General features: G+C 51.1%; 1 protein-coding gene across 4 annotated transcripts in view; it reads left to right on the plus strand.

Moving 5' to 3' along the window:
* Positions 1-5,078: 5,078 nt before the first annotated feature.
* Positions 5,079-12,554, plus strand: part of SLIT2 (slit guidance ligand 2) — a 350,454-nt gene continuing 342,978 nt past the window's right edge. For 2 of the 4 annotated variants that reach the window (XM_055326217.1, XM_055326219.1), the window contains exons 1-3: positions 5,079-5,547; positions 8,131-8,202; positions 9,391-9,462. In XM_055326217.1, the coding sequence (XP_055182192.1) occupies positions 5,369-5,547; positions 8,131-8,202; positions 9,391-9,462 (323 nt within the window). In that variant the 5' untranslated portion in view covers positions 5,079-5,368. The remainder of the gene's footprint in view (positions 5,548-8,130; positions 8,203-9,390; positions 9,463-12,554) is intronic. The other 2 variants (XM_055326216.1, XM_055326218.1) reach the window with 1 other exon arrangement.

The raw sequence follows: 12,554 nt of genomic DNA on the forward strand, positions 1-12,554 counted from the left end.
ACAGTGGTTATCGTCATTCCCATATTACGTACCATAAACTGGAAGAAAGCATAAATATGGTGAATTTTGTTAACTGGCTGACACGTAATAATTAGAGCAGCCTGTTGAGATTGAAGCTGTTCTCACTTTCCAAGGCCATTTCTTTGGAAAAAGGAGTCTAAGCTTTTGTTGCCTCTGTGGGGCCCTACATAAAAATATTCTGGTGCCCCCTAGAGGTGACCAGGAACGTGCACTTGTCAAATGCCAGGCAAGGAGAAGACCGCCTAGCAGGCACCGACCATCACTCAGTGCTGTTTAATTCTCTATACTTAAGTGGCTCAGATGTAACCACAAAGTAGCTCTAGAAAGCAGTGGTTCTCCAATTTCAGCGGGCGTCAAAACCACTTGGAGGGCTCGTTTAGACCCAGATTGCTGGCCTCTACCCCCAGAGTTTCTGATTCTGTGGGTCTGAGGTGGGGTCTGAACATTTGCATCTCCGGCTACCTCTCTGGTGTTGTTGATGCTTCTGGTCCGGGAGCCATGCTCTGAGAGCACCGCCCTAGAGAGTCATCTCAAAGGTTAAGCCGACTCCAGAAGCTGCTGGGATATTACTTGGGGTGCCACTCCTGCAGACCCTAGCTCTCCCCTGCTCTTTTTAGATGACCATAAATAGAGCACGTGGAGAGATGTGCACATCTCCAGTTCCTGATGAATTAATTGTAGATTCCTCGATCCCTGAGAGTTTCAGCGGATCTCTAGGGATAGCCATGTGTCGGAGAGCCAACTGAGGTTTGAGGTCAGAGAACCCGGGTTCTGATTTCAGCTGTGCCGTTTCATCAGACCTGACTGAAGACCAGTGTCCTCACCTGAATACCAGTAAAATAGCAACCCCACACCGTTACACTGTGGTTTTAACTCTATCAAATAGCTCGGCGGTTGGGGTGCATGAAAACTAACTTTAGTTAAACCTCAATCTCCATGAATCTGGGGTTCCGTATTTGTATTTCAAATGCAAAGATATTGTAAGAAAAGTTAGGTATTTACCATGAGCGCATTTTGCGACGATGGAAAATAGTAGCATGAAGGCAGTGAGAGCCACAAAATTATTTGGTTAGCTTCGTGAATTTGACCAATGCTATTACTGTTGCTATCTTTGTTCTCACTCATATTTACCCCTTTTTCATCAATTCGTTTTCTTATTCCCTTTCTCCATATGTCCCAATTTCATGCATCCATTTCTCCAAAGAAAATGCAAATTGAGAGAAGGCTTGCTTTTTACTTTTTAACTGTATGATTTTTTTAATTGTCTAAATTGTTTCCTAAATTGTCGTAGCAACCGGATTTCTCTCTCTCCTCTCTCTCTCTCTCTCTCTCAACGTAATAGGAGACCTGAGTATTGACTCCAGTGGTTTCCACTTCTGTTTAATTCAGGTCAGGATTTATGGAGACCTCATGTGGTGACAAGAGGCACCACAGAAGGCTTTCTTCAGGATGGGTCTAATACAGCCAAAGAGAAGTTGGGATCTCATTTGGGAGCAACATAATCTAGGAAACCAAAGAACTAGAAGTTACTGGTCTTGAAGCATTCAAGGCTTCCAAAAAACACCCCACAATAATACTAAAGGAATACTACAAGAATAGCTTTAGAAATTAGAAACCTGGTCACTCATGTATAAATTTCCCTTCATTAACTCAAAAGTTGATAACAGAGAGAAATTACTGTGCCACGTTGCTCAGGAATTTAGCTGCAGTCTCCCTTTTCTTCTTCATGAAATCCACTGGACATATCTTCTTATTTAAATTTCCATCGAATTTAAAAATGTGTTCCAATAGGCATGTTGCTACAAATGTTATTTTCAGTTCTTTACTTGGCTTTACACAGAATGGACAGTGAGCCAGACAAAGAATCAAACTTGAACTCATGTTTATGACTTTCACTGGTGCAACTATGTGTGTGTGTGTGTGTGTGTGCATAAAATTAATTGCAAGTATTGGAATGCAAGGTATGTTTTTGCAATTGAAATGCAGAACAATGTTTCTAGGTGGCGGATAAAGTTGAACATAAATACATCTTGCTGCTGACAAGATATCAGAGTCATGAAATTAAATTAATTAGAGTGGCAGTAAATATATTTCAACCACATGATTTATTGGTAGAGAATAAAGAAAATTCGCTGGCGCTGGGGTAGGGTGTTGGAAGAACACTTGGTCGTTCACAGGCACTTACTTATTCTTTAACTCATTAGCCTTACAAGGAAACGTGAGTACGCCTTCCACTTTCACCTTCTTAAAGAAGTTACATAACAGACCTTTAAGCTAAAACCTAGAAGGACAAATGAGTTAATAAATGTTAAGTGTTTTCAAGTCTTTAAAAGAACAGAGCAGCATAAATCTATGGCATTAAAATGAGTAATCCTAAGAGTTCCCCTTTGGTTTTGTTGAATGGGTCCCCTGTCTTTGGAAATGTCCTCAGAACAGCTTTAGGATTTCCAGAGCTGGCAAAACGAATAGGTAGAGACAGCCCGACAGACCTTTTGGAAATTAAAAGACATTTTGGAAAACTGAAGTGGGGGGGGGGGGGAGTTCATATGAATACTGGTGAAATTTCAGATGAAGTACATACATTCTTTTTTTTTTTTTTTTATTTACGATAGTCATACAGAGAGAGAGAGAGGCAGAGACACAGGCAGAGGGAGAAGCAGGCTCCATGCACCGGGAGCCCGACGTGGGATTCGATCCCGGGTCTCCAGGATCGCGCCCTGGGCCAAAGGCAGGCGCCAAACCGCTGCGCCACCCAGGGATCCCCAAGTACATACATTCTTAGGTTCAAACAAATGGGTCAGTTTTCAGGGCACCGACTACGTGGCAGGCAGGCATCGTGGGAGATGCTGGGGATACAGAAGGGGATTGGACAGGTCCTCCTGCTCTGGGGGGGGGGCAGATCCACAGATGATTCTCGCACTGCGGGGGCGCACCCCGGGGGGCTCGCAGGGCCTCCCGGACGCCTCGTGGGGTGCGGTGCGAGGGCGCGGGCGAGGAGGGCACGGGGTGCCGCGGCCCCCGAGGAGCCCCCCCCTCCACTTACCCTTTCAGCTCCAGAGGGACACTGGCTTTTGCTGGGGAAGGGGCGGGGAGCACGAGCGTGCAGCAGTCGCCAGCCGCGCATCACACACACAAAAAGGCAAGAAACAGGGAAACGGTGTTTCAAAGCCCAGCGGTGGTGGTGGAGGGGGGACGCCAGACCTCCCCCAGGTACGCGAGCCCTCCCGCTGCACCGCGCGTTGCTAGGGCCGTCGGGAGCGAGTCGCGCGGGCGCGGGCGGGGGAGGGGAGGGGGCGGGGGAGGGGGAGCCTCCCGCGTGTCCGCGACGCCCGCCTCGGGGAGGGTTCCCGGGGACGGGACGGCGGGCGAGGCGCCGCGAAACTTGCACAAACTCTGAACTTCGGAGCTCCCCCCGGGTGCGCCTGTGTGCGTCCGCGAGCGCAGGCAGGTCTATTTCGGTACAATGGGCTTTTTTTTTTTTTTTTTTTTTCTTTTTTTCCTTGTTTTTTTTTTTTTTTTTTCCTTCCCTCCACCCCCCCCCTCCCCGCCGCCGCCGTCTCCCGGCCTCTCGGTCGCTGCGCCCCCCCCCTCCCCGGAGCAGCCCCCGGGGCGCAGGGCGGAGCGGCAGCCAGGGCGCCCGCAGCGCCCCCTCCCCTCCCTTCCCCTCCCCCCTCCCCTCCCGCACCCCGCGCGGGGCCGCGCCCGCAGCGCGGGCCTCACCTCTGCGGGCGGCGAGGTGCCGGGGGCGGCGCCGGGCGCGCGGGGCGGGGCGGGGCGGGGCGCTCGGGGAGGGGCGCGCGGGGCGGGGCGGGGCGGGGCGCTCGGGGAGGGGCGGGGCGGGGCGGGGGCGGGCGCTCGGCCGCCCATATAAGGCGCGCGGCGGCCGAACTTGGGACTGGGCTGCTGGGCTCGCGGCGCGCGGACGGCGGAGGCCCGCGGCGGCGGGTGATGGGAGCGCCGCGGCTCCCGGGCGCAGGCGGCGGCGGCCGAGCTCGGCGCGCGCGGCGGGAGCGCTGAGGACAAGGCTGCGCGGGCGCCCGCGACCCAGCCTCCCGCAGCCGGAGCGGGGCCGCAGCCGGGGCCGCAGCCGGGGCCGCTGCGCCCGCCCGCCCGCCCTATTGTTCCGGCGCTGCCCGGGAGCTCGGGGTCGCTCCCCGCGGAGGAGGAGGCGCGCGGAGGCGCCGAGGCAGGTGCAGCCCCGGGAGCCGCGCGGCGCCGCGACGTCGGCGGCGGGAAGGCGGCCGCGGGGCGCGGGGCGCGGGGCCCGGAGCCTCGGAAAAGTTCCTGCGCTTCGGGGAGCGGCGCGCGCCGGGCGGCGGCGCGGGGCGGCCGAGGGGCTGCGGCCGCCTCTGCCATCAGGTGTCTGCCGCGGAGCTGCGGCGCCCCCGGGACGCGCGAGGGGCCCACACGCGCGCGCGCAGCGGACCGCGCCGTCCTCGGAGCGGCGGAGCCCCCCCGCCCGCCGCCGCCGCCGCCAGCACCAGCACCAGCACCAGCACCACCAGCACCAGCACCACCAGCACCACCAGCACCACCAGCACCGGCACCACCACCTGGACGCCCGCCGGGACTGCGCGGCGGCACCGGGACCCGCACCCGGACCCGCACGCGGACGCCTGCCCCCCGGCCCGCGCACCCAGTCGCCGGGGGACCCCGCGCTCCCGGGTCGGGGTGCCGCCTGGCGGGCGCTGCGGCCCCGCTGCCCTTTTGTCTCGTCGGCGTGACCTCGGGAAGGCCCAGGCCCGGGCCCGGGCGCGGAGCGTCGCCAAGGACGCCGGGCGGGAGGCGGGCCCGGCGCGACCCCCTCCGGCGGAGCGGAGTGCACGTGTGCCCGCGGGCCGCCCCCGGCTGTCGGGAGGCCGCGCCCCGCCGTCCGCGCTGTCGGGAGGCCGCGCCGCAGCCGCGCCTGAGCCCCGAGCGCCCCCGCGCGCCATGCCCGCCCCCCCGGCGCGCCCGCGCGGCCCCCGCGCCCTGTAGCTCCGGGGAGCCCGCCGCGACCCAGCCGCGACCCAGCCCCCGCCGCCGCCGCCGCCCCCGCCCCCGGCCCGGCCCCCGCGCTGGCACCGCGTCCGCGGGGGGGTCCGAGCAGCCGGCGCCGCCCTCCCCCCCGCTCCCCCGCCGCCAGCTTGAGCCCCCGGGGCTCGCGGCGCGGGGTCCTCGGCCCCCGGCCCGGGGGCGTCCTCGTGGCCTCGGCGCGGCCGCCGCATCGCCCGCGGCCCAAGTTGCCGGGGCGGCGCGTACCTGCGCCCGCTCCGCCGCCCGTGCCCGCCGGGACCCGCACCCCGACCCGGGGCCGCAGACGCGGAGCGACGAGCCGCCGACGAAGCCGCGGCGCCCGCGGGCGAAGATGCGCGGGGCCGGCCGGCGGGCGCTGCCCGTGTCGCTGGGGCTCGTGCTGCTGATCCTGGGCGAGGCGGCGCCGCAGGCGTGCCCGGCGCAGTGCTCCTGCTCGGGCAGCACCGTGGACTGTCACGGGCTGGCGCTGCGCAGCGTGCCCAGGAGCATCCCCCGCAACACCGAGAGGCTGTGAGTACCCCCGACCCCCCCCCCCCGACCCCGGGCCCCGGGGCTCCGCGGCTCGCCCGCCCGCGCCTGGGCAGCGCCTCCGCGCGCGTCCCGGCCGCGACTCCCCGGGAGGGCGAGGGACCCGAGGGCGCCGCGCGGGGAGCGGAGGGCGGGGGAGGGGGACGGGGAGGGGGAGGGGGACGGGGAGGGGGGGCCGCCAGCCGCGCCGGGTCCCTGCCCCCCCTCGGGCAGCCCCTCGCCTCCCGCGGCGGCCGTGGGGCCTGCGGCGCGGGGCGCGGGGGGCACGGGGGGCGCGGGGGGCGCGGGGACCAGCCCTCGCGGGCGGCCGGGCCGAGGGACGCGCCACTTTGTTCCCCAAACGGAGTCACCTTGCGGTGGTGGCCGGGGTCGGGGGGCCGGACCCCAGCTTGTGTCGCCGCGGGCGGGGGACCTCGGGACGCAGAGGGCTCCGCTCCCCGGCTTCGTGCCACCCCGCTCCCCGGGATGGAGGGCTGCGGAGGGAGGGTCGTGGGGCGGCGGGGGCCGCCCGGGGGCGCTTGTGCAGGCCGCGGAGGGCGGGATGCCCCGGGACCCGGGGAGGAGGACCTGCCCCCACCCCCACCCGCACCCCCGCCCCCACCCGCACCCGCACCCGCACCCCGCGTGGGCCAACTTAGGGCCGCTCCCAGACCGAACCTGCCCTCCCCACGGAGCCCCGGGGCGCGCTCCTCTAGGCGCCCCCTCTCCGCGGAGCCCCAGCAGCTCCCTCCCCGAGGTCCCCTCCCCAGCTCCCCCCTCCCCAGCTCCCTCTCCCCAAGCGCCCCCTCCCCGCAGAGCCTCCTCCGCGGCATCCCCTCTCCCGGCGCCCCCTCCCCGCAGAGCCCCGTCCCCCGGCGCCCCCTCCCCGGGGCCCCGTCCACCTTTCTGGCAGTTTCCGCGCGCGCTCACGTGGCCGCCGCTCCCCGCTCCCCGCTCCCCGCGCCCCGCTCGGCTGCCCGCAGACATCCCCGCCTCCCTGTCTCCGCGGATCTCTAATGAAGAAGTCAGGGCGGCCGCGGGGGGACGGGGACGGGGGACGGGGGACGGCCCGTGGCTCCCGAGGCGCCCCCGCCCCCCCTTCCCTTTGTGAGCGCCCCGGGCGCCGCGCTCGCCCCCGGCTGCGGCCCCGCGGAGGGACCCGCCGGGCCCTGCCGGCGCTCCCCCTGCGACCCGCCTCGCTCCCCGCCTCGCTCCCCGCCCGCAGCTTCCAGCCCCAAGGCCGCCCCAAGGCCGCCCCAAGGCCAGACAGGAGCCCTCGCTGCCCTTCCCGCCGCCCTGGCCTGCGCCCCGCATCTCCGGCCCCGCGCTGGGCGGGCGGGGGCCCCTCTGGGGCGGGGGCAGGGCTGCGTGCTAGGCAGACAGCCCTAAAAGACCCCAAGGATGGTCGGAGCACCTCGGTGGCACTTTGCTCAGCATGGGGAGTGGGTTGGGGAGTCTGCTGTCGCACTTGTCATTTCGTGCTATGCAGAAAAAAAAAAAAAAGTGTAAAGTTTGGGCACTAACGTGTCTTACTCAAAAAGGGAGTGTGCCCAGAACAAAATAGTAACAGAGTTTGGGGTGCCTGGGCGAAAAGAAAAAAAAAAAACGAAAAGAAAAAAAAAAAAAAGATCCCTAGGAGGGAATCCAGAAAGTTTTCAGAGAATAGTTTGCCCAGGGCCGCTGGTAGGATTCCATCATTGAGGAAGTCAGTGCTTTACATACAAATTTCCATCATGAGGTTTTCGACTCCGAGGCCAGAGAAAAACTTAACGGGAAGGAGGACACTCAAACCGCAGCAAAACAAAAAGCCTGGTTTTACTTGAAATGATTGGAACCAGGGCAAGTTTAGATCTTGACCCAAGATGCCAGAAAAGGGGGTGGTGACTCGAAGGGAACGTGGTGCTGAAATTCGAACAAAAATGTCAGGGCCTGAATCTTTCCATGATTGCCTCCTCTGGTAGTTTTGACTTCACCGTCACAGCGGGGTTCCCTGAGCTGCAAATGAAGAGTTTAGTTTTCATACAAACATAGAATTGTTGGAAGGTAAATGCCTATAAATGCAAGTCTTTGAAGTGCGGCTCTTTTGATGGCACTCTGACTTTTTTCTTTGCCTTAGGAAGTTTAGCCACCGTGCCACCTCGGGGTAGAATTTAAAAAAAAAAAAAAAAAGTCCTTCCTGGGTAGCATTAGAAAATTATTCTTGTGAACTTCCTGAAGGGAACTTTTTCGGGGTGTGCCTGATAATAATACATAGAATACCTGTGAAATTAATTTACACATCCTCATGAAAACAAAAATTGAAAGCGCCCCCATACACACACAAAAGAGGGCTTCTGATAACATAATCGCTTCATGCTCTTGTCAGATGCCAGTAAGCATGGACTCTGTAAACTTGTTAAGAATCATTTAAAAAAAAAAAAAAAGATTCTTTCAGAGGTTTCTACTTCCTTGTCTCATTTACTCATAAGCTATTTTAGTAATTGGAACTGATCTTTCACCTTAAAGTTATTTAGTCTTTATTTTTCTTTGTTTAACTAGATCTTGATAGAACTAAAATGGAACTTTCATTTTCTTGCTTTCTCTCAGGGATTTGAATGGCAATAACATCACACGGATTACCAAGACAGATTTCGCTGGTCTTCGACACCTAAGAGTTCTGTAAGTACGTTCTTCTGTATTTTGAAGAATTTTCTTTTGTTCTTAAGGTTGCATGTTTTGTATTGTTACTGGTCTCAGTTTGAAAAACTGTCCCAATGACAGAAACATAAAATTTTGAAAGGCCTTTGTTTCCTTTCTTTTTTTGTTTTTGTTTTGTCATTGTATTACAGCTTTTGATGAAAACGTTGGCTTTTGTTTTAAGGTTGGATGCTTGCCATTGAAACAATATTATAGAAATGACCTCAAATGTTTGCTATACCATACCCTAAGTGCCTTATGCATATAAACGTGTAGAATAATTGCTTTCACAATATGAATAAGTAATGTGAGATATTTGATACACTTTTAGGATTTGAGATTAACTAGAAAGAATTTAAGTGGGTCTGCATTTTATTATTGCTAATATAAAAGACTTTTCTAGCAAACGGCACTTAGATATAATTTCTAACCTTAAAACCAGAGAGTCCAAGTTTTCCACAGTTTTTGATGGGAAATGTTTTTCTATTAAAAAAAAAGTACACTGGTTATATTCTGAATCGTTTCCTGTATTTTGAATCTTTGAGCTCTTTATGATATTGTTTATTCTTTAATTAGTGGGTAAAATTTGTTGTGAGGGAACCATCTTTGGAGATTCAATGTAATGTATCTAAAACTTTTTACCCACAGATCTGTAAATATTTACATTGTAGTGAACATGACACTTTTGATCACTGTGTGTTGGGTGTTCATCTTTTAAAGGACACATTTTGGCCGTTGTGAAATCTTTCACTTCCTGATGTATATCCATAAATGAATTAAAGTATGTGTATGGTGACATGCTGTATATTGATTATTTTCAGTTTAAGAACTCACTCCAAAATCAGTTTACCAAAAAAAACAGCCACCAAAACTGCAGTGTCATGGGTTGCCCTTCAGGACAGACTGTACTTGGGGGTTCAGAGTTTTGGCTAGAAAATCTTGTGAGAAACTACGCATAAGGGTTTTCTACCAAAGTTTTGTGATGTGGATGCTGTTCGCCTTCTGTGATTTCTCTCAAATACTCATTAAGTTTGATATTAAAGCTCAAACCAGAGCACTACTTGATTTTATAAAGGGAAAGAGGTTACAAGTTTTCAGTTGCTGAACTGAATGAAACTCGCTCATATGGGGAGTGGTAACATTAAGACCCTATTATACTTTGCATTTCAGTCAGCTTATGGAGAATAAGATTAGCACCATTGAAAGAGGAGCATTCCAGGATCTTAAGGAACTGGAGAGACTGTAAGTATTTTTAATTCCAAAGTTATGACGACATAACTGTATTTAAAAAAAAAATACTTGAATTTCAAGGGCCATGTCTTCGATTTCATGTCGTAGTCTTTGAATGCTTTACGGAGACAAGGGGTCCAACAAGTGGTGTTCAGACTAATTTACAATTGGAGATTGTGGAATTTTGCATAAATGGTACTAACCTTTAATAAAGATTAAAAAAAAATACAGACTTCCTTTTCTGAGACGTTGATTTCCTTGAATAACCACTGCTTTGGTACTTAGAGAGCTACAGGTTTTCCTTACTGCTCATCTAGTTTGTTTTATTTGCCTTAATAGTAAGAAAGGTGGTGGTTTTATTTGCATTTAGAGTATATTATCAGAAAAGTTTGCTAGTAGTTATTTTCATTTTCATGCTGTTGCTTTGTGTGTCATTAGTGCCATTGGAGGACATATTTTAAATTCTTAGTGGTAAAAATTAGCTTTTTGGTATTTCTCACTTATGGTGGACATGGTTAGTAACAGCCATTAACATTATTTCATTATTTTATGGTAGCTTTTTAGATATTTCTCTCGGAAAAAGAATTTAAGGATTAGTAGAAATGGAAGCAAGAATTATATTATCAAAACATGGTCATTTTAACATTGATTTTTTTTTTTCCCCCAAGAAGATCCTGTGGAATCCAAAGTTTAAAATAGATTTTATTTTTTTCAGAAACAAAATCTTAAGAGATTGATATATGCTACTTGAGGGCCATTATTAATTTATATCTACAGTATAGTATATATCTACAGAGGACAAAATCTTTGCTTGCAGTAATTGACATAAACTACACACTTTGTAATTTGAAATCTGAGTTCCATGTCTCTTATGTCTTGATAACTCAAGTTTACTAAGTCTGTGTTTTAAGGGTAATGAACAGCTCTGTTAAAAGTAGCAACAATTTCCACGCCTGCTTTAATAGTCACTTTAGGTAAAAATAAAAATTTTATTTAAAACATTGAAATAGGAAGTTCATTTTAGGCATAGCACATATTCAGATGCACTGGGCCCATAGGCAAAACGTTAATTCTCTGCAATTGTTAAGTAGAAAAAAAATGGCTTGTCAGCTTTTAAGATGTTTGTGAATCTATAGGCTCCATTTTTATAACCACAAGTAAAATTAGGCCCAGAGATGTCTATTTTACCATAAAATTTTGTTCATGATATATATTACAAGGTAGGGAATTTAGCTGTGGAATTCAAAATAAGTTTAAAGCCACCACCTTGAGCTATTTTTCAGAGAGAATTAAAAACAAGGTAAACATTTGGTTAAGTTCATTACAAAGTTCATAAGTTCGTAACCTGTCTCTTAGTATATACAAATACTCTGAAAATATACTTTGGTCTCTTTCATAGACTTTTATGAATCGTTAATTTGTCGTGAGCCTATTGTATTTTTAATTTATCTATTTACAAAGTATCAAAATAATTTAAGCATTTGGTAAGATGGAGAGATAATTTTAAAATTATAATTCAAACCTAAACACTATACTCATGAATACTTTTTGGTCATATGGATACGTATGTATATATCTTTAAGCAACATCCGGTTGAAGGAATTTCAGTGACTTTTCATGCAGTCTCTGTTTCGGTTATATTGTAAATATGTTCAGAAATGCTAGAACAGACCAAACTTGCTCCTTGTTTTTCAGGCCACTTCAAATACCATTTGAACAAATTAACTTTTTCTAGAAATTCTTAACCAAATGGTCTGTGATCTGAAATTTGATGAGAGTTGCAAGAAGGTGCTATTTCTTGACTTTTACTTCCCCTGAGAATGTCACTTCATCTCAGAACAATTTTCAGTTCTACTAAGATGCAGTCAGATGTTTCAGAGTGGGAGGAGGATTTGTAATTTTGAATGAAAGCTAATATATATGCAGGACTTCTTTAAATCACCCCAGCTGTTGGCCGAAAGCAAATATTTCATATTTGTGAGGAAAAGCTGAGAAAATTCCTTTTGTTTACAACTGCCAAGTCCATCTGATGGAAGCACATTGTTATCTGACAGCCAATTCATCTCCTTGGGACTCTGGAATTCAAAACCATTTCTTAGGAACATTGTGGATACACTTTTCAAATATTTATTTTTTTTTAAATACGTTAAATGGCAAGGCAGTTTTGTTAAAGAATGCATTCAAGCTATCACAAAATAAACCATTATACATTTTGTTCAGCACATTGTTTAAAAAAATAAAAATAAAGAAAGCTAACCAGAGGGTTCCACAACCAAATTACTGTGGCCTATGGGATGTAGTCTTTATTTTAGTAGGTGGTTGTCAACATCACAAAAATTGCCTCTTTTTTCCCAAGAAGTTGTAAGAGACAGGAAGTGATCAATGAATTAACTTTTAACTAATTAGACGTTGTGTGAGCTTATATGGTTTTTAGCAATTTAGATGTGGATTTTTAAATTCAAACTAATGAAAAGGTGTATAAATGCAGGCTTATGGTATAAATGTTACAAATGCCACTCATATAAGATGCACATTAACTTAATTTTCTCTCCTTGAAGAACAAAAAAAATAAAAAAAATAGTTTTATTCATGTATGATTCATGTTTCTAAGTGTTTTCCATTTTAAAACGACAAAACAATTGTGAAATGTTTTGTGAACATTTCAAAATTCTCAGTTTTTCCTTGTTTTATGTTGATAGTTTTAGCTTGATCTAGAGAGAGAAGACAAGTCTGAGAACAGAAGATAAGATCTGTGCCCTTTTAGAAATCCCAACTTTTAATCTGTAAGAAACAGATTAGGCTGTTGTTGGTGTGGCTAGGTTGAATTTAACGGTAGCGTAGAGCATGGGAAAGCCACTATTTGTAAATCAAAGCGTCATAACTACCAAAAAAAAATCTTTTTTCTGCACTTCAGAGAAGCGGCGAAGTACAGGGTTATCAGTCAAATGTCAAGAAGCACATGGATATTAAAAACCTTCCTTGCTAAAAAACAAAAGCCGAAAAGCTTCCTCCGTCTACACCCCCTCCAATCCTCCCTCCCCCCTGCCTCCCTCCTTTCTGTCCTTGGAAGACTGTATCAGAAGATGTGACATCACCAGAAGGCC

This window comes from Nyctereutes procyonoides, unplaced genomic scaffold, assembly GCF_905146905.1.
Source record: "Nyctereutes procyonoides isolate TBG_1078 unplaced genomic scaffold, NYPRO_anot_genome, whole genome shotgun sequence".
In the NCBI taxonomy this organism is placed as follows: Eukaryota; Metazoa; Chordata; class Mammalia; order Carnivora; family Canidae; genus Nyctereutes; species Nyctereutes procyonoides.